We start from the raw sequence: 21,664 nt of genomic DNA, 5'->3' as shown, positions 1-21,664 counted from the left end.
AAAAGAACGAACCTCATTCTACAGGAGCGAGAACCCTCATGCATCACATTGGATGACTGGCTTCATCATTGGGAAAGCTCCTCATCAAGCCGGTGCTGCAATGCCTGACGGGCTCCCCAACGGGGGGCTCTTAACCGTGTTTTGCTCAAATAGTAGCAGTTTAGATACGGGTCAACTAGAAAAGGTACCCAAATGCAAGTACCCAAGCAAAAGATGGAGAGAAAAAAAAGTGCTAAAATTGGTTATCCATTGAGCCAAAGAAATCATAAATGTAATCAGTGTGGATCCGATGGAGACCAAGACTAAAAACAAAAATTGGAGTAAGGGTGATTAATTTATGGTCACCTACTCTCAAATAAAGGCACTAGAGGATAAACCCTTTGTGGTATCTCTAGACTTCGGGTCTACATGTTTCGCGTCTAGGTGGTCCAGCCGGATCCAATGACGCTTCATCAGGACCAAAGGAAACAACTTCTCCAAACTCTAAGCTAATGTGAACCCTATTAGGGGTAAGGAAAACAGTCACTTACTTATAATCAGTTATGCTACGTCAATAAGGTCGCCCATCCCCAGTGTCAGGATAGCGCTCAGAGGGATCGCATGTCAGGAAAAGGAACTGACATTTTCAGTTTCCCTGGTGTAGGCTATTAAACCTACCCTCCCGACGCGCGACCCCATTAAGTAAATATTCGAACATACTGGAAGGATATTCTTAAAATAAAAAAATATAATGGGCATTGAAGTAAGACTAGACCCACCCACACTGGTGTTGAGACATACAGGAGAAAACGTGGAGTAACCAACTATAGTAACCACCCCACAATCAATACATGGTTGGCCACAATTTTGCTAATATAGGCTATAGAAAAACTCAATCAAAATGTAAAATAGCATACTGAAATTCGAAAAAATCTGGGTTTTGGTCACTGATCTTTGATAGAAAAAAAAAAAAAGGTCTTGGCAAGTAGTTTCAATAGGGATGGATTCTTGAAGGTGAAACAGCTAGCATACGCTTTGGAAAGCTTATTCAAAAAAGAGACATTTTCACACTGCAGCAAAGAAACTACATTTTGAATAAAGTTTGTTTTAATTTAAGAACCAAAGGACTGATATCTCATTTAGGTCGGTTTCTACAGAAACGATTAACACCTACTTTAAAAAGTATCCCATTAAGTAAACATACCAGCTTTAAAAGTCAAGGAAGCCTGTCTTTATTGGCTCACGATGAGACCGGCTACTGATAGTTGGTGAATAGCTGAAAGATCGGACAAACTGGTAATGTGGCAAGCCATGCTAAAAAGAAACCTACCAGTCAACTCCTGGCGGCTTGTGCGTGTGCTGTCCAGCTGGGACCAAAGCTGTTTAATTTCCTGCTCAGATTGGACTTTCAGGTCACCATAATTCTTTTTAAGCTCTTCGTAATCTTCCTGGAGAGTTGCTATCTGTAAAAATTAAATAAAACTACTGTTTAATTTTTTCCCTAAGGCGGAGAACCACCATCTAGAGAATGTTGTTGCTGCAGAACAGTGCATCAGTCTTTACACAACTTAAAGAAATTGTCAGTTATTTTCCCAAACAGTAATTCACCATGGTAAAACAAATACCATTACTTCCCTCTGGTTGCAATACCACGACATACACAGCGCTGAAGGAATTATATACTTCAGTAAATTGCCATAATCAATAGTAGCAACAAAAACAAAAATCCAACTTGGGGGCACATTCAAGCAGTGTGCAGAACAGCCATACTTTTTTTTTGGAGCTCACAAATTATATTGCATTGTTTCCTAGTCATGGCAGACTCAAGGTATAGGAGCATTGTGACCAGTTATGTGACAGCAGAGCCCAGTCAATTTGGAGAAGCTAATCCAGATTTTAAAAAGGCACAGTGACCTGTAGAAGGCCCTTCCTAATAAAACAGGAGGCATAGATTGATGAACACAGGAGGGAGAGGGCTTCAAGCTTGACTGGCAAGAGGGGAGAGCATGGTTAGTTAACATCAGATAGGATACCCCAGAATACTGTTGCACATGGGTCCTCCAGAAAAGTAAGCGGGTTCAACTAGTAAGTACTCTATTACAGAGCACCAATGGACCAGCATGGCAGGACCAATGTAGAACACACCCTTGGGCAGGACTGACAAACATGGTTCAATAAGGAGGTAAGCACACTGGAGCATACAGGCAGCACAAGGTTTGTGCAAAGCACAAAATGAAACGTTACTAACTTTGGCAACGCCTTACCTAGTAGAGAATATACTTAGCTGCAGATTCCATACCTTTGAATTCTCCCCAGGCGTGAGACTTGATCCAGAGGAACATTGGCACATCCACGCCCGGAAATGACGCCACAGGGCCTATATAGGTGCCACCCAGGCACACCAACGTCTGTTTCTTTTTACGACTATTCCAAGCCAGAAGTGCAGAACCATGAAGAACAACCATTGGTGTGTCAAAACGAAGGCCCAGAAAGGGAACTCCCTGTCCCTCGAAATCAGATGGAGCGGGGAGGATGAGTGGTAGCTAAGGAATCTGCAGCTACATATAGTCTATCAGATGTTAAGGACTGGAGCTCCCCGGGCTAATGCAGTGGTTGCAGTAGTTGCAGGTAGAATGAATGTGCAAACCCTCTGGGAGTTGCTTTTTGGCCAGTGTGTAGCAGATGTTGATGTAGAGTACAACCCACCTGGAGATAATCCGCTTCTGCAATGCCCGGGCTTTCTTCACACCCACATACCACAAAGTTGGTTATCCACAAGGAACTCTGTTACAATCAGGCTAGAACTCCAATGCTCTTTTTGGGTCCAGGTGGTGGAGTCTCTCCTCTTCCTTAGGATGTGGGAGTGCGTAAAGTACACAAGTTGATGGATTGGCCTACATGAAAGGGCGTAACCACTTTTGGCAGAAAAAAAGGCCCTAGTGTAAATCACCACTTTGTCAGGATAGGTGGAAAGGTAAAGCTGCTTACATGATAAGGCCTTCAAGCTCACTCAATCTGCGGGCAGGTTTAATTGCCACAATGAAGGTTGTTTACAACGTGGGAAGAAATTGTGGAGAGGATCGAAAGAAGCGCACAACAAAAAAGTCAGAATCAAGTTCAAATCCCATTGGGGCATAATAATGACAATGGAGGAAAGAAATGTGTAAGAACTTTAAGAAACCAACCTCAAAACTCAGAAATGGCAGACAAATATTCCTTAAGTGTGTCCAGAACAGTGACCTGCCAATAAAGGAAGAACAATAGAGCCTCAGAGAGAGAGAGAGGGGGCCAGAAATGGGGGTGGGGTTAAAAGACCTGTGTATGTGCACCATACCACAAATGTATTCCAACAGGCGTAAACCCCTTTTGGGGGAGGGACGCCTGGCTACCAAGTATATGTTACAGACTTCATGAGGATGGTCAAAGGCTATCAACTGCTGCCGCTCAATCTCTATGCAAGATGGCAGACAGTGGACTGTTTCTGATAAAGAACCCTCCCCTGCTCCTGCGACAGAAGATCCCCCCCAAAGGGGCAGTCGATCGGAGGATCAATGGATATGCTCAGCAGCTCTGGATACCAGACTTTCCGTGTCCAGTCCAGAGCCACAGGGATTTCTGAGGCCCTGTGGGTTCCTGATCCTCTGGAGAACTGTGGGCAGTAGTAGTATGAGCAGAAAGGTGTAAAGGAGACTTAAACTGCACTCAAGATGAAGCGCGTCCGAGCGATTACCGCCTTGAAAACTTCAATGCGTAAAACTGCTGACATTGTGCATTCTTGGCGAAAGCAAATACATCTAACCAAGGGTCACCTCACTGCTGAAAGACCTTGCGCCACCTCTGGATGGAGATGCCACTCGTGACCCGCCAGGCATTTCCGTTGAGTTTGAATGCTCTGGCATTCAGAGAGTCCATCAGATGTTGAACTACTAGTGATAAGCCTGGTTGTTCCAACCATGTTCAGAGGCACAGAGCCTCCCAACAAAAGGTCCATGACCCCACCCTGCTTGTTGTGTTGTCCATGAACACCTGCACCATCTTTCCCTTAACGGAGGGGAAAAACGGCTTAAAATACCAGACAGATCACACAGAGCTCCAGTATGTTGATACGGAGTCCTGTTTCTGCCAGAGACCAGATCCCTCTGATCTCCACCTCCCCCAGATGGCCGCCCCATCCCAGCAGTGACATCTGTAACTGTCAGATGTGGCTGAGGAAGGAAGAAGGATCTGCCTCTGTCCCAATCACGATTTGTTAACCACCAATGCAAATCTTTCGTAGTTCTCGCCAAGATCTACAGCATGTTGTAGAGATTACCCTGATGCTGCCCCCACTTGAAGTTCAGGTCCTACTTTACAGCCTACATATGCTGTCATGCGTCACCAGCATGATGCAGGAAATCATGAGGCCCAGAAAGCCTCAGGTTCAATCTCACCAAAATCCAAGATAGAGGCTGGAACATTGGTATCATCGCCTGAATATCCTGGACTTGCTGCTCAGGAGGAAAAGCCTGAAACTGCACTATGTCCAGAACAGCTCAGATGAAAGGGAGTGCCTGAGAGGTAGTCGGGTGTGACATTGGCACGTTTATAGTGAATCCCAATGAATGCAGGAGGTGGGAGACGATAGCTTGGGGAGAGCTCACCAACAGCCAGTCGTTGATATAGGGGAAGACTGAAACCCCTTGTAGAAAAGTAACAGTAGCACACTGAGATCCTACTAACCAGGACTCCAGGATCAGTGCTCTCTCCCCTAAATGTAGTTGTATTGTAACTTTTATACCCCACAACTGGCATACTAGTGCACCCACGTAAGTCCCTAGTAAATGGTAAGTACTCAGGGCATCGGTACATCAATGGCCCCCCTCGGGCTGCAGCATGTATTGTGCCACCCATGGAGGCCCACGCAAACAGGCTACCGGCTTGCCACTGCAGCCTGTGTGAAAGGTTGTATGCACCTTTTACTCGAGATACAAGGGTTACCTTATATCATGGTCACTGTACTCTGACCCTAAGGTAAGCCCTTCAGATCAAGGACAGGGTGCATCGTTCAAAGTGTGGGGGGGCCTCTGCATGAGCAGAGGTGCCCCTACAAACTCCAGACTCCATTTCCTGGACTTTTTAAGTGCAAGGAAGCCGTCTTGAGGTATGCAGTGGACACTAATCAATATGAGTTGTCCAGCTACATAATGGCTTTACCGTAGTGGACACTAGTCAATACGAGTTGTCCAGCTACACAATGGCTTTACCGAACATAAGCATGTTTGGTATCAAACATGTTGCAATCATGCAACTACACTGATTCTAGAGCTTGTTGCACTATACCATGTTTGTAATCTTGGGGTTCCTAGGGGATCCCCAAAGTAGGCCTGGACAGCCCTGCAGGGTCTGCATGTCAGCCTGTGCCCATGCAGACATTGTTCTGCCCTACCGCTGCTGAGCCTAACTCGGGCAGGGGAAGGCGCACCAAAGGATTTCCTATAAGAGAGGGGTGACCACCTCTTCTTTAGAAATAGGTGTCTAAGGGCTGGGGTATGGGTGCCTCAGAGCGACACCAGACTGCTTTGAAAGGCACATTTTGTGCCCTCCTTGCATAAACCAGTGCAGGAACCCTTGTTTCCGACTCTGGTGTGAAACCACACAAAAGGACAGGAGAGTGACCATTCACTGTCCAGCTCCTCCCCTAGGGAGGTGTACAGAGCTCTGCCAGGTGGCCACTTGATTCTGCCATCTTGGAAAGAAGAGGAGCAGAGGGCCCTGGGAGCATCTGACTGGTAAGTCCAGGTGAGTGATGTACCTGACCCTCATTGATAGGTGGGCCACTGCAGTAAGCGTTTAACCCCTTTCCTGAGTTACTTAGGGGGTCTCCTGAGGGTGGGACCCTAGATTCATCTGCAAGACTTCAGGAACCATCTCCACATCTCTTCTGCAACCTGGAAACTGGAACCGCCGCTGTTCTTCACTGGAACCAAGAGCAAAACTGTAACCAGTAGGAGGGCTCCTACTGCAATTTTGTTTCCAAGTTCTGCAAGAGTTCTACAACACCTGAACACGTGCATCCTCCAGAGTCACCAGGACTCTGCCTGCACCTAGGAAAGCAAGAAGGAATCTCCACTCCCCTGCATCTGCATGCACCTCAACAACAACAACCGGCTTGTGGATCCTTCCGTCCCACAGACTCTTCACGGCTCTAAAACACAGGTGGTACTTCTTTGGCTCTCCAGGGGTCTAACCCATCTTCCTTGCAACCGGGAAGTCTGTGGTCCCTTGCTGGAGCTGCTTGGCTGGAACCCCTGTGAACCGCATCTGCTTGTCATTGCCAAGGCATGTTGGCTCTTCAGCCCAAAGACCCCCTAGGTACCAGAATCCCCGGCCTCCAGCACTCTCCAGCACCAAGAAAAACATCCTCTCCAACTCCTGCGATGTGGACATGTGCTGCTGAGGTATCCCTGTAACTCCCTGTGCCTGCTGCCAGAGAGTCCTGATGGGGGCTACAACTATTCCTGCTGGCTCTCCTGCTTCGTGAGGGTTGGCCCGTACCTACCCGCCAAGGCTGGGTCCCCTGAACCTTGCTGTGGTCCCCACAAATCCTTCAAACTTTGTGCAGTGCTTTCCTGAATTTGCCAAGGCTTGTTGATGGCCCGCTGACCACGGACCTCTGCAAGTCAACGACCAACGTGTGACAGCTCATGGCCGACTCCTGGGATCTTCCTGCATTGCCTGGCTCCACAGCTGCACTTTTGTCCACCGTCCAACAGGAAAGCAACTCCACGAAGGGTGGGCATTGCCCTCCTGCACTGCCTGGGCACCTCTGGGTGGTCTGGACTCGGTCTTCTCTTTCCTTCGGTCCTCTTCTTCTGGAACCCACTGACCTGGTTTACGGGTCACAACAGCAGCTGGACAACAGAGGTCCCCATTGACTTTAACGGGAGGTTCCGACACAACTTCACCCCAATGCACCTGGGCTCCCTGGTGTAGGTATTCTACTGTTCTGGGTATCCAGGGGTGAGGGCGCTGTCCAGCCTCCCTTGTCCCAACTGGTTTCTTCAGGGTCCTTTGTGAAGGTCCTAAAACGTGAGAACTCCAACCTCGACTTCCCCATGTTATCCAATGGACACTGACCCGGAAGTACAACTCTGGACGCAGGTGACTGGGGAATCCTACCTACTTACCTTTGGGGTTTTAGTGCTTACCCAGTCCTAAGGGTCCTTGGGTGGATGTGTAGGTTGGGCGTGGTTTTCACATTCCATTTTTTAGTATATGGTTTGTGTCTCCCCTGTCTCCCCCCCCCCCCCCATCCGAATGGGGGCCCATGTTATTTTATGCCCTTGATTACCTGTTGCTAAGTATATTTTATTAGGAGATATACCAAAGTTAGTTCTAGAGCGTGTGCTATAATAAATATAAAAAAAATGTTTAACACTGGTGTGGGTCTTTCCCTGTGTATGTCACTGACTGGCCTGTGCGTTACTTTTAACTGCTTTACACCCTCATGGATAAGCCTTAACTTCTCACCACAGCTACCCTTATGACAGCTCTGTTTATCAAGAGCCGCCTACACTATCACTAAAGGTTGCCTAGACTCAGTACAGGGTGCCTCACCTATAGGTGTACACAATATACTAAGCCAGCCTCCTACACCCCGATCTCTACAGGTGAGTTGCAAACACTGCCATCACCGTGGTGAACACTCAAGGGATGCTCACAGGGCCAAAGGGGAGCACAGTGAACCGAAAGTGCCTGTGGCCTACCGTAAACCGCAAGTAATGGCAGTGGGCGGGGGGGGATATGAAAGTAAGTCATGCAAGTCAAACACTACCATTCATTCTCCTGGGTCAGAGCAGACAAGACCTAAGCTAAGTTGAACATCTTGAACTTCTCCTACTTTCGGAAAAGATTGAGGGATCGAAGGTCTAGGCTTGAGCGCCGTCCCCTGTCCTTTTTGGGAACCAGAAAGTATCGGGAATAACAACTACAGCCTACTTCTGACACTGAAACTCTCCCTATGGCTTACTTGGGCAAAATAGCCATAATTTTCTTGCAGAGAAGGGACAAATTATTCTCAGTCATCCAAAATTAAGATGATGGCATACATGAATGAGTAGTTTTGAAAGGGAAGGAGTAGCCCCTTCAGGCAAAACTCCTCTGTCTGAAGTGATGGTTTGCCAGTGGGGCAGGTGATGGGGTGGGGGTGTGAGGCAGACTAGGAGTGGTTTAGAGGCTGCTGCGGAGGGGGACTGATCAGACCGCTGGCCGCCTTAGCCACAAGGTCCGTAGGTCCAGCAGAGGCTGGGTAGCATGCACGGCGTCTGGTGGGGAATGGATGCAGTTGGAAATAACTTCCATAGCCATGAATGGCAGACTGGTGGGGCCACCAGGAGGCCCAAGGACCTGGCCGTAGCCCAAGAATCCTTGAAGCGTTTGAGCGCAGATTCGAACTGGTCTCCTAAGACGAGTGCTATCAAAGGGCATGTCCATAAGATCAGCTTGGACATCCCCCCCGAAAAGCCAGACGTCCTCAACCAGGTGTGGCATTTAAGGGTCTTTCGATGCAACCGCTCTGCCTAGTGAGTCAGTCTTACCAGTTCATATCAGAACATGAACTTTGCAGATTAAAACCGGGGACAATATTAGCACGCAGACCCTATGGAGGACTAAGTCTACCCTCAGTAGAACAATACGCTTTAGCCCTACAACTATCACAACTAGCCTACACATTACCAGGCACCCCAGACCCCCCACAATGGACAATCACAGAGAAACACATACAGGGACAGCACTCCGAACTAGACGGGATATATACCAACTACTCTCACTCGTCCAACCCTATCCTCGCGACCACAAATACAGCGTGGCGCAGAGCCAACCGGCTACTGGGAGTGCACCCTTCTCTACATGCTCAAGCCCCTTTAGCCGGAAACAAATGTATAAAAATAGGGGGAAGTACCCTAAGATGGCCCCAGTGGAGCGATGCTGGTATCCACAACATAACCCAAATAATAGATGGTAATGATTTCCGGTCCTTTGAATCCCTACGGGAAGAGTTCGGAATCCACAAAAATCAGGAATGGAGGTACATGCAACTCATGCACTGTATGCGCAAGGCCCCAGGACCCCCCCCCTGTGGACGATCAAAACCTCACCTGTTGTCAATTACCTGCAGAAATGGGGCCGACACAGAGGAGTTATGTCCGGTCTATACGCAGAGATTACGAACCATCTTTACTCGCAACCTCTCCTAGATCGACTGCGTCTCAGATGGCAAGATCGACTAGCGATAGCCTACACAGAAGAAGAATGGCAAGACATAATCGAAGCCCTGGACAGAGGGGTCCGCGAGGCCCGCCTGAAATTCTGTCTTTTAAAAATCCTCTAGGACTGGGACTGGACCCCCACAAAACTCTTCAGGGCAGGTCTGATACCACACGCGAGGTGTTGGCGATGTGCAGACCTCCATTGTGATCTACTTCATATTCTGTGCCATTGTCCGACGATACAGCCCCTATGGGAAGCTGTGTTCCAGACACTTAGGGATTTCATATCAATACCAAACCCGTCACCGATAACACTCATTATCTTACACAACATGCGCCCATACCCCTCCCTATCACGTCCCCATAAATGGCTACTTCACACGGCAATTGCCACTGCGAAAATCTGCATTCTTCGACACTGGAGGTCTGCTGTTGCCCCAACACCAACGGAATGGATGACAGCCATGTTCCAAACAGCTACCCATGAGCGAGTCATTTATAACCTACAGGATCAAGTGGCCCTATTTACAGAAATTTGGAGCCCCTTCCTGACAAGACCATGAGGCAGCTGGCTGATGGTCAGTGGATGGCAGTTGATACCCCACCATCTTCCTTTCTCTCCTTCCCTCGCTTCCCTCCCCGCCATCCTACCCTTTTCCTCCACTCCGGAAACTATTCATCCCAGAGAACACCCTTTACACCATGCCATATCGACCCGCTTAAATATGTACTAGAAAGTTTCCTTCTTGGATTTGCTTGATCAGAGGCTAACTGTCAATCGTTAGTAGGCAAGGCCGGATTCTTTATACATCTAATCCTGAACCTACACAGATACTCTCCCTTGTCTACCCTCCCCCGGAATAGCCCTCTCTTCCTCCCCCCCCCCCATAAATTTATCCTCTTGGCCCACCCTAAAATACACTTTGATAAATGTATCACATGGCACAATCCTGTAAGTTCGTCGGCAAATGACGTGGAACAACCGGAATATCCATCTAATAACCCAGAAACATGGAGCCAAAATACTTGCCCTGCCCCCATAATATTCTACCTAACCTTCCTACTTCCCTGCTCTCCTCTCTATCATTCTTCTCTCTCTCCTGCTCCCCTCTATTACAATCTGACCCCCACCAATAACCTTTACCCCCCTTCCCCGCACCCTCCCTAATCTTCAAACCACAGTCTATGTCGACGAATCAGGGTACCTGTTAGACCATGTACATTCAGATATCATTTGTAAAATTACCGACTGAACCACGGATTACTGAAAAAATGTCAATGCATACTGTGTATCGGCTTATATTTTTCTCTAATAAAATTTTTTACAAAAAAAAAAAGGAACATGAACTTTGCTGCCTTTTCCATCTGCAACTGCTTGGAAAAATACAGCCTGTGCCTCCTCTGGGACCTGTGGCAGTACTTGAGCAACCATGTCGCTCAGTGTATGGAAATACCAGCCCAAAACCACGCACGTGTTTGCTGACCACAAAGAAGGACCGAAGAAATTAACCTAACCTTTTACATTCCCTAACCAGTAGAGCAGGAGGGAACGCACATTGGGTGGTAGATGCTTGGACCACCAAGCTATCTGTGTGGGGTGTTATGTCAGGAAACCTGGGTCCCCAGGTGCAAGGCGATGACAGGGGGCAATAGTCCTATTCACAGGAGCCCCTATGCTGTTTGGACCAGGTACCCAGTTGGATGTCATTGAGATCATCATTGAACGGGATCAGGGGTTCTGAGGTGGAAACTCATGGTTGCAGCACCTATCAAGAGATTAATCTTGACAGCCACCAAGGGCAGCTGAATGTCCAGGACATCAGCCACCCTCCTCACCAAAATTGAGGAAGAATCTCTCTCCTCTGTAGCCACGATAGAGGAGAAAACATGCCAGTATCTTGAGATGTATCCAGTTGGTTGGCTTCACCCAAGTCCTCTCACGCCAGTCCAAGACACCCTCATAGAGCTTGTATTCCAAAGGGTCCAGCAACCACTCCCATTCTCCCAAGGCTTAGCCCAGAGAAATAGAGCTCATGATCTGGTCTAGGAGGAACACCATCCTGCTGACTCCCATCTGGCTCAGTGTCAGAGTCGGGGATTACAATGGGTACCACGCCGGAAGTGTTGGCATTGGGGAACATCGAGGTAGTAAGACAGACACCGGTCTGGATCCGCGCCTAGATCCCTGGGAGCCCCTCAGTGCCAGGACTGGAGGTGCCGGCATGGAACTCTAAGGGGTCCCATCCCATAGGGCCTAAAGGTGCTACATCGGGGTCAGGCTGCCTAAAAAAATCCAAAACCAGTTACGGGACCTTCCTCTCAAACTCTAACTGCACGGAGTCGCATGATAGGCCGCCAGCAGCTTTAGGGGCAGCTCCCGTAAAGCCTTCAGATGCATAGCCTGTCACTCTGAGCATGACTTCGGGCCATGGTCCTGCTCAAAACATCACGGACACATGAGGTACAGATCAATCATGGGCATTGACTGATGACAGGAGCCACAGGGCTTGAATCCTGTCTTCCTAGAAGACATCGTCAACATACCAAGGGATAAATAGCTTGAAAAAGCTCAACAAAAAGTTGGAAAAAAAAAGTCAAAAAAACAACTGAGGGGTAGCTCTTTGGATCAGCACTGGCTGACGCAGAAAGAAAAGAACTGATGTCAACGTGCCTAGGAAGAGCTCATATAGGACCCGCAACATCATTTCCAGTGCAGGTGATGGATGCGGACCCAATCGACGCCACCTACTGGGACGCAGGGGTACTGCTCATCTTCCGGATCCAGTCTGACGCCTGGAGAGAATTCAAAGGTAAGGAATCTGCAACTAGAAATCTAGATCAGAGATAAACAATTATTAAAACTTCTACAGCACTACTCAGGTTCATCTCAGACACCAAAGGTGGGAAACAAAAATCGAAAACGCGGCCCATATAGGGATTATTGCGGGCTTACGGTTGACATCACAGTGAACTACACAGTCCCTGCTTAGACTGAAGACCACCTCAGAAAGGAGAAAAAGTTTCTAATTCAGCACTTTAATACCCAAACACGAGATGCAGAATAAACGCACAGCATGTGAAACTAGGAGATTTCATTCAGCAAAACAGTACTGTCCACATTGTGATTCTTCTCTAATCAGAGGAGGAGGAGAACAAGGAAATGATGACTATAGATCTGTTTTGAGGCTGAAGGATGAAGCACATCAGATAATTATGAAGATGGATGGGGGGGAAGTCAGTGAGGCAATAGAGTTCCACATGGCGAAAGAGGAAAGCTGTACGTCTGGGACTGATTCTACTGAGTCATCGCAGTAGGCACAACCAAGTATTAGAGGGGGCATGTTGCCATCATGTGACATTCACACGAGAGGGGAAAGCTGATATTTTGGAGAACATAAAAAAAAAAAAAAACAGCCAACATCAATGTTCTGGGGTTACCAGTTTTAGCAGAAGATGCATAAACGATCGAAGTAATAAGGCTGTTTGTTAGGAAGCATCTAATACGCCAAGAACACAATGGGTGGGTATCAGTGATCTAAAGTCTTTAATGCCATATAACACAGCAAGCACCCCCTCAGATGGCACAAAATTAGAAATGTTAACAGCTCCCCTTCCCCCAAAAGAAGGGGGGCTGTTTTAATGGCTGCTGTTGTATTTAAGCAAAATGTCCAATTTGAGCCTCATGTTCCCAGACATGGGCACAGAGAAGTAAGACATTAGGTGCAAATTAGTAAATGGGTGAAAGGACGCCAACAGAGAGTGTCTCTGTGGAGTCTATTCCAACTGCAGGTGACCTACAGCAAAAGACTGTTCACAGATCCTGAAGTGGAAGGATCCTTTTTGAAGGCTGACAGAAGATGTAGCAGATGTAGGAATTCAAAGCCAAGATGCTGCTCAGTTCTGCTTTTGTTGTGTGTGCAGTGCAACTGGACGAGAGACAAACGTGTGGAAAGTATATAGTTTGCTGCCATCCTCTCTTTTAATTTTTTTGCCATCAACTGCTATTCTCACATATGATAAAACAGCTATTTTTAATCTGCATACAAGGACAGTTACAATAATTTAATTCAATAACAGACCGGCTAGGAGGATTTTAGGGTTAGATGTGTGCTTATATTTCAAGGAGACTGATAGTGGGTGTTATTTCTTCAGAGAGCAGATGTCCAAGTCTGCAATGGAATCATTTGGACTTCCAAATATTTTAAGAATGCGTCACCTATGCTTGAGATCCATGGAACTCTTACAGTTACAGAAATGCTATACACAATTGAAAACTAATGACACTAAATTCATTTTGTCCTCCCAATTCCTTGTTTGCTACATAAACTTATGTTGGACGTTACATTGCACAGCTGCTGTACTGCAATCAAGTCCAACAGCGAAGAAATCAGGCATCCTGTAGGATGAAGTCTACAGTACAGGCTAACATTTTTCTTGGACTCAAAATCTATCCCCTCCAAAGAAAATACTCTTCTTTAGGAATCTTGAGTAGCTTCTAGATAACAGGTGATTCGAATCAGAGTTAGTATGAACACTGCAAAGTTTACCAAAGGGCCTAGATACAGACACACTCTTCTCTAGAAGGACTTGCTGTATTTTTTCACCTAAAGATAACACTTTCCGTAACAAATTTTCACGATAAGGATAGGACCAATTAGGTGAGCTTCTACCACCACCAGGAACTTTGAAAAACGGTGGCTTCCATTTTAGGCAAACAGGCAAAGCCTAGCTGTGAACATTCTCCACCTCAAAGGAAGTTAAGTGTTCAGCCAATTTGAATTAGGATGCGAAAAAAAACATTCTGTGCTTATATTCAGAGTTTTGACTAGAATCTTGTGCAGGACTAGCACCCTAAACCTCTCTATAGACACTTGTTAGCAGTCTTCAGGATATGAAGGAGAATAAACGTCTCCCTTGGGCCCATCATTATAACCAGAATGTATTGGAGAAACAACTAAATTTCCTTCACAAGAATAAATAAACCTGCTTCTTCAGCTACTTCTACAAAGAGAGGTGGTTACATGTTGAAACTGAGAATAACCCTTAATTAGTGGAATGGCAGGTAGAGAATTCTTGGCTGGGGGTGAACATTTGATTGGTTCGGCTTTCCGCCCATCATTTGTGTTTGCTTGCTTTTGTCGCCATAAGTGGACAAGGTATGCCAGGTATGCCCAGACATGGGCCTCAGGCTCACTCTGCCACTATTCAAGCTAGCCTACAACACATTTTTCATTATTCCTTGATCTGTATAAGCTTCTAAAGCATAGGAAATGATGACCTTACAGTGCATCAGGATACAACAATCTTTATTGGGGCTCATCAATGATTTCATCACCTTTTAACGGTGTGTCATGTCTCCATAGCCCCTCTCTCAATTGTATTTCATTTGTTTTATAGTGCTGCTATTACCAGCATAGGGTTTTGGAGCACTTTACATTTTACACAGAGACAATGACTCATACGTGTAAACCAGTGTATAGAAAATGTTACATAAGACAAAGGGGTCTCCAATATATAGGATTCACACGTCACACATACTGGTAAGCATTTTTTAAGAGAGCTTGGTCTGGGAAAGCATAAACTCAGAATTTAGAACCTAACAAAGAAGTTAGGGTTCAGTTTACTAATAATTTACACAAACAAAACATTTTTTAGCAAAATTATGATAACCAAAGACTGGGAAAAACTTAACTTTCTAACCTATACCAAGCAGTTTGCATGCAGCTCTTTAATGGCAATTCATAGCGCACTGTGCTAGATTAAGATTGTAATTTATGAACGAAATAGTAACAAAAGGATCTCTGTGACAAAATAGTATCCCACTCAGCATTGCACATAAAAGAATGATATGTAATCAGCATAGTACATGTTCTTCGCAGCAGGCATATTAAAACTCTACGCTACCTTAGATGACTCAAAACTGACAATAGACAAAACTTTGATCTCTCTGCAGCAGGTACAAAGATCACAGGAGTTATTGTGGCACTTTTATTGTTGCCTGAAATCTGTTGGATATACAAGAAACTCTGCAGTGCTTTTAAAACTGCTCCACTGCTACAAAACCAGCCCCAGATACAACACCAGCCCCCACCCCCAACTTTCCATGCTCACAGGGGAATGCCTAAAGCCCGGTACAGCCAATCTGGTCTTGCGTGGCTGCACTGAAGTAATTAGATTTTCCTAGCCTTGCCTGTGATATTCCCATAAAGGAAAACCTCCAGACCCGAGGAAGAGTCTGCTAGCCTCCGATACTAGAGTCGAAGAGTTGCCCTGTCCGTTTAAGGCTATGAAACCTTGCCCAGCTGGAAAGAGAATGGAGGTATAGTGTGTATGACTTGGAGGGCAACCAGCAATTAGGCTGTGCTCATTCTGAACTATTTAAAGTCCCATCATCTGTGAGTGGGGAGTAGAGGGGCTGAACCAAAAAGGATATTGACATCAAACAGACTGAAAATGTTTCCTGGTTTCATGACTCAAGATCTAAAAGTCATGCTTTCTTGCTCAGGCCGCATATAAGTTTATACACAATGTGGAAATAACCATGAATAAATAATGCACAGTAGACAAACTCGTTTCAGGAGTATAGCCCTATTCTACCATTAGGGTATTGGAACTGGTTTGATCAAGAGGCTTTCATAGTGATATGGTTTCTTGCTGTAGGAAACAAAACAATGCACCTCATTCTTATCTTAGCAGAACAATACTTAACCCCTCAGAAAGGCCTCCATTGTCAGTCTGAGCAGGGGACATTTAGAGACAGAAGGGGCCAGATTCAGATCTGGGCAGAGGGGAATACTCCATCACAAACGTGACATATCCCGTCCGCCATATTACGATCCCATTATATCCAATGGAGATCTTAATGTGGTGGCCGGGATACCCGTCACGTTTGTGACGGAGTGTTCCCTCAGCTGAGATCTAAATCAGGTCCTAATTCTGCAATACCTTTGAGTGATCAGTTCTCATCCAAACACTGAGATAGGCAGCTCAAAATGAAGCTTCTTTCGAACATCCCGAGTCTGAGGACTAGGGACTCCTTTACAGACTATTTGGCAAGGAAGATACCAATGCATAAATGCCATATTTCTCCCTTGGCATGCAACTGTTTTGAAGGTCAGCACCGAGGAGTATTGTTAGTAGGAGAAATCTCTTCATGCTCACCATCTGATGATGACACAAGTCAATAGCCAGATCAACCAAAAAGTGTCTATTAAGAGAGTTGGCTTTGATAAGGGATTTGCAGAACGCTGCCACATGCCTGGATGCAATTAGAGATGGATTCATAGCCATTCTAATGGTGCAGAGAAAGAGAGCGGCAGCAACTGGCAGCAGGTGCTGTTCACGTTTCTCTGCCATTTGGGAGTGAGGGAGCAAGATGGGCATCTGGTGTCAGTAGCTGTGTCAATTAGTTATCTTCACCCACCACACCCAGTGACACAACATGTAAGGTTTAAATCTGCCTTGAAAATAAAAATACCCGACCTAAAAGGATGGGAGAATAGAAGAGCAAAATAACAACAAGTAAGCAAAGGAATGAAGCCAGGTCCTCACTGTAGTAATTGCTGAAGGTGAAAACAGTACCCAATCTACACTGACAGGCTAAAAAAAATTAACTGGAAAAGGTGAACACTCGTGCAAGGGTATAGTGCAACTGCATAAGATGTGTGTTGGTACCAAGGTTAAGAAAATATGGATAAACGCCTACAAGGATGCACATCTCTAAAATGTTATGGATGGCAAGAGCTAGAACCTAAGCATAAATACATTTTAAAAAACAATAGGTCGCACCTCGTTGATCTATTAGCTTTGCAAAATACTTGCTGTGCAGTAGTGGCAAAAATCAATTACATTCAGGTGGCGCACACATACATGATGACATGTGCCTATGCACAAGCATACATTCCAGCAAAAGAATGGCATGAGACAAGAACCTTTTTTTTTTTTTAATGTATTATTCTTACTAATCCCAGACGAGAAAGCCATGTGGACTGGTCAATAAATACCACACACTTTATATTTATCTATAAATAAATATGTTTAATATACTTAGAGGGTAGGAAGAAATGAAGGTGCTTTTCTTTTTCAGACTGCAGCAGCACACCACCAGCAAATGGCACCTGCTGGGCACTCTCCCCACTAACCCCCCCCCCCCCCCCCAAACAAAATGAATAAATAAATAATTACAACAGGGACTGACCTTCTAGTAGCTTGGACAATAACCATACAAAGCTAATGGCTTGCTCTAATAACATGTGACAGAGGGACAAACTATCTTCACGGAAATCTACCCATGTAGCAGGTCACAGCTTTGACCTGGTCTTCTTCCAGATAGCCACTTTGAACTTCAAATTATACACACTTAACCTGGATATCCATGCCTTTAATCAGTCCTATGAGGTCAGAAGTAAACCCCAAGCCTGCCCTTCAGTTAAAAGTGTGCCACATACTGGTTAAAATAAAAACGTTTAATGCCAGTTCTGCTGTGACTAGTCCAATCCTTTCATCTCTCTTGACTGGAGTATTAAAGGAGATAGGTTTGGGCTTATGCATCCCATTTCTGTGAGGCAATTAATGAAACAATAGTCTATGGGTCTGGTGGTATTAGGTGAAATCCTATCTATGTTAGCTGCCATTATGTCTCATTTGTAGTTAACCCTCAATTTTACTATTCTAGGATCTATACTACTCTCCAGCATACCTTTGCCAGATCAGGTCACATGGGGTAATAGTCACAACAAATGCTTCTTTAACTGGAGTTTGGGGTGGGGAGCTAGTTCAATTACAGTTGAATGGTTTAATCAGTTACTGGCACATTTAGATATCTGGCGCTCAGCATGCTACTGCCAAACTTGCTTATTGGTTCTTTCCTCCCCCCCAACCTGCTGAATGATGGAATAAGGAAAAGATGTAACACTATAGTATCAGTGTGTCGTTTTGGAATGTCAGTGGGCTAAAAGACCTTTTCCACACCGGCTTTGCTGAAGGAACTTAAAGGTTACACTTCAGTTGAGGAAAAACTCTAACAAATTGCACCTGTGAGCCATCTACTGTACACACTAAACAGCCTATGGGTCATTCAAACACAAACATTAAAGTATCTGAACATACATGGCCCGCTCCCAGTTTCAGCCTCCTCCATCTAGCGTGCTATTGGGAGCCCCATAGCGTGTTATAATTATTAGACAGGACATAAACATGGTTATGGATTGGGATGGAGTCCAATATATCACAATTGTGACACTTGTACGTCAGGCATCAACTGCCCAGACACTACTCCACCAAACCTTTGTTGTATGTCCAGCAAGAAATAGCTCAAAAGGAGTACAGCAGATACCTCTACTCTGAACAGATGGCTCAGATGAATGAACTGAGGAAGGTTCCTTGAGAAGTTAACCTACAAAGCCTGTGATTATCCTCACGCAACAGGAAGATTTTGAAGGTTGGCAAGATCCTTTCTCTATGTAACACCATAACCCCAAAGGATATCAGAAATTTTGCTTTCATGAGTTGCATTTTATGTGGGAAAGTTGGTTGGGCCTGAAATGAGTGCGGTGTATACTTTTGCCTCATTTTAGGATTTTGGTGGTTGTCTTGTCTTGCTTTATTGGCCAGAAAGTCTTTCAGTTTATACCTAAATGCCAATAATATTTCTGTTGGGAAAAAAAGGATCAACACACATGGAGAGAGTATGAGGGAGAAAAAGGGAAATTAGGGGGAACAACGCCGTACTCAGCTCCCTATATAACCAAAAAAGACACTAAGGAGTACGGGGTTCTCTTATACATCAAGGATGGACCCCAAGGGTACCAATTGTGCCCTTGGTTCCTCGTGGTCCTCTATTAGAGGAAAAGGGGTCAGTATGAGAGCGGAGAGCAGTTAAAGATGAGGAAATGCCCCTTTTGTCTCTGTGTGTTTTTTGGGAAAAAAAGGATAACCAATACAATATATACATCCGAACACAGTTAACCAGATTCCAGATTCCGTTATGACATCAGACTCTTCTCACTTTCTGTATGTATATTAATGATTTATTTTTCAAAAGAACACAATGCATTTTTGTAATTTTGTGTATCAGAATCTGGATCTTGTACTTTAGCGTTCCCAAAAGTTCATTTTACATGATTTATGGATTGCCTTTGCTTGGAATATAGTTTGAGCAATGTTATAACTGTTCAGTTCCCAGAGCATCCTCCGTTACCATTATAGCATCCTGGGGCCAGATTAAGTGAGGTCCTCTTACATCAAGCTTCTCTTACCAATACAAAGAGTACTCTGAAATGAATACCTCCAAAGCAACAATTATCATTTGTCTCTTAATTTGATCAGGGAAAATGTGGAGATGTTCTTATTTGTGGCTCCATTGAGAAATCACTACCATCTACACATAAACCTATGCCACGTTTTAAAGGACTCAAATATTTGGCTTCAAACCTCTAAGATTTACTCTAATTTAAAAAATGATCTGATGTTACACAACATCTAACTGATAGCATCAATGGGTTTGTAGATTGTCAAAGGGGCTGACAACATACCAGTGAGCACCTAAACCTATAAACTACCCCTACACAATGCAAAATACCCTAAGTAGGAGAGATCATGCTAAAAAAAAGTTGATATAAAGTATTGCAATATTCACATGCACCAACGGAATATAGTTAGCAAATCAATGCAGTTTCTGTACTGCATTTCCTAAAATATAGTCATCAAGAACAAACCCTCAGAGCCTGCACACCACACAAAGCACTCAACGTAGCACAAAATCCCTAAAACTGGCCATCTGTTTATCAGGACTACACATACTACTATACACATCCTAAAAGATCACCACAAAGGACGCAAACTATGCATTTGTGCTGACAGCACAGCATCAAAGCTGTTCATCAAGGCACAACACTGGTGCCTGCAACAGTATATACCCCACCACAAGTAATTCTGACAGATCCTACAAAACACTTAAAAACCTAAAATACTCAATACAGCACATAATCATACAATTGGCAAACTGTTTCTGCACAATACTGCTGCTTACGAACGTAGTAACATTAGCTATCTCCAGAACTCTCAAAAGCATTGTATGGCACCAAAACCATCAGGCTGCTACAATCATGCTGCTCGATAACACATCCAAGCACAAGCAGCATCACAAGGATCTAACCTAAAGCTTTGTGCAAAGGGATGTGACTTTGAGGCTCACTCTCCTGGACATACTAGCTAACTTAATGGCCACAACAAGAAGTTATTTGTTCAATAAATTAATCTAGAATCATCACTAAAAACATCAGTGGACAGACACTTTAACAAACCTAGATCCAAAGAGCACTCCTTGCCTCCACAGCACATGCCACAAACAAGTCAATTTCTGCAATGAGCATTACCAGTGTGAAATAAATATGTTGGTGACATAGCGCGCCATACTAGCAGTACATGGCATCCTACTGATCAGGATGAAGGGGGAATGGGATGTAATATTAAAGCAACAACCTGGGAACGAATAGAGAAGGATGTCTAGGTAATGGTAGCAACAGAGTCAAATTACAGCCCTCATGCTTGTCATGAAGATCTACATGACTAACACTATCCGTACCTGAAGGTTCTGGTCATGCAACTTAGAGAATTCCATCGCCAACTTCTGCTTCATATCATCTGAAAAAGTTAGAAGATAAAAATTATGAAAAGTTCTTTGACAAACTATAAAAAAGGTCTTGAGGTATGAGGTGCACATATTTCATTCTAGTACAAACATAACCGTGCTTTCTAGAATGATGGATTCTGTCTGAGGAGTAAGGTCAAAGAGTACTAATTTCTTCATCACTGAAACATCTACCTAAAACACGTTTTCTTTAGGGGTGTCCGCCTTGGGGCATTTTACACAGTTGACTATGGTCACAAGTGCTCACTCTATCTCATAACAGAAAAAAATCACTGAAACAGCTATCACCCATGGGTAGATAATTCCTATGCACAGAAAGCATGCTTTTTCACCACCTGACCCCAAAGCAAAAGGAAGAAAATACCCCATGAAACAGAAGACACCCATAATAACCTCAGTGGCACTTGATAACACTATCTTTAGCAGCATACACATGCTTTGATGGTGACCCAAGTATTAGAAGAAGAAACAGCTAGAAGAATAGAGACACTCCTTCCTGGCATACAACACTACAAACTGAACTGCAGATGAAGACCTTAAGAAAGCAGCGTAATCGTCAATCCCCGAAGAGTCAGAAAAATGAGCCAGAGTGGAAAGCTATGAGCAGTGACCAAAAATTATTCCTAAACAGGGAGTCAGGGGAAGAAGCATGAAGTAGTAGCGAGTTGTATGTGACAAGTGGGACCCAACTGTGTCTTCCCCACACCAAAGAACTTTTCTTTTCTGTGCAGCATATCTATCTGCCTGGGAAGAAGTACAAATTGGGGTGATGAGTAAGCATGGATTA

The 21,664-nt window shown here is 44.9% G+C and overlaps 1 protein-coding gene across 1 annotated transcript in view; it reads right to left on the bottom strand.

The window, feature by feature from the left end:
- LOC138283614 (golgin subfamily A member 4-like) overlaps positions 1-21,664 on the bottom strand; it is a 129,098-nt gene that overhangs the window by 74,281 nt on the left and 33,153 nt on the right. Inside the window, exons 7-8 of the mRNA XM_069221551.1 lie at positions 20,812-20,870; positions 1,310-1,442 (exon numbers count right to left, since the gene is read on the bottom strand). Of these exons, the coding sequence (XP_069077652.1) occupies positions 1,310-1,442; positions 20,812-20,870 (192 nt within the window). The remainder of the gene's footprint in view (positions 1-1,309; positions 1,443-20,811; positions 20,871-21,664) is intronic.

The sequence above is a fragment of the Pleurodeles waltl genome, chromosome 3_1, assembly GCF_031143425.1.
Source record: "Pleurodeles waltl isolate 20211129_DDA chromosome 3_1, aPleWal1.hap1.20221129, whole genome shotgun sequence".
Lineage (NCBI taxonomy): Eukaryota > Metazoa > Chordata > Amphibia > Caudata > Salamandridae > Pleurodeles > Pleurodeles waltl.
The sequence above is the reverse complement of the archived record's forward strand: the minus strand, read 5'-3'. Positions and strand labels throughout refer to the sequence as shown.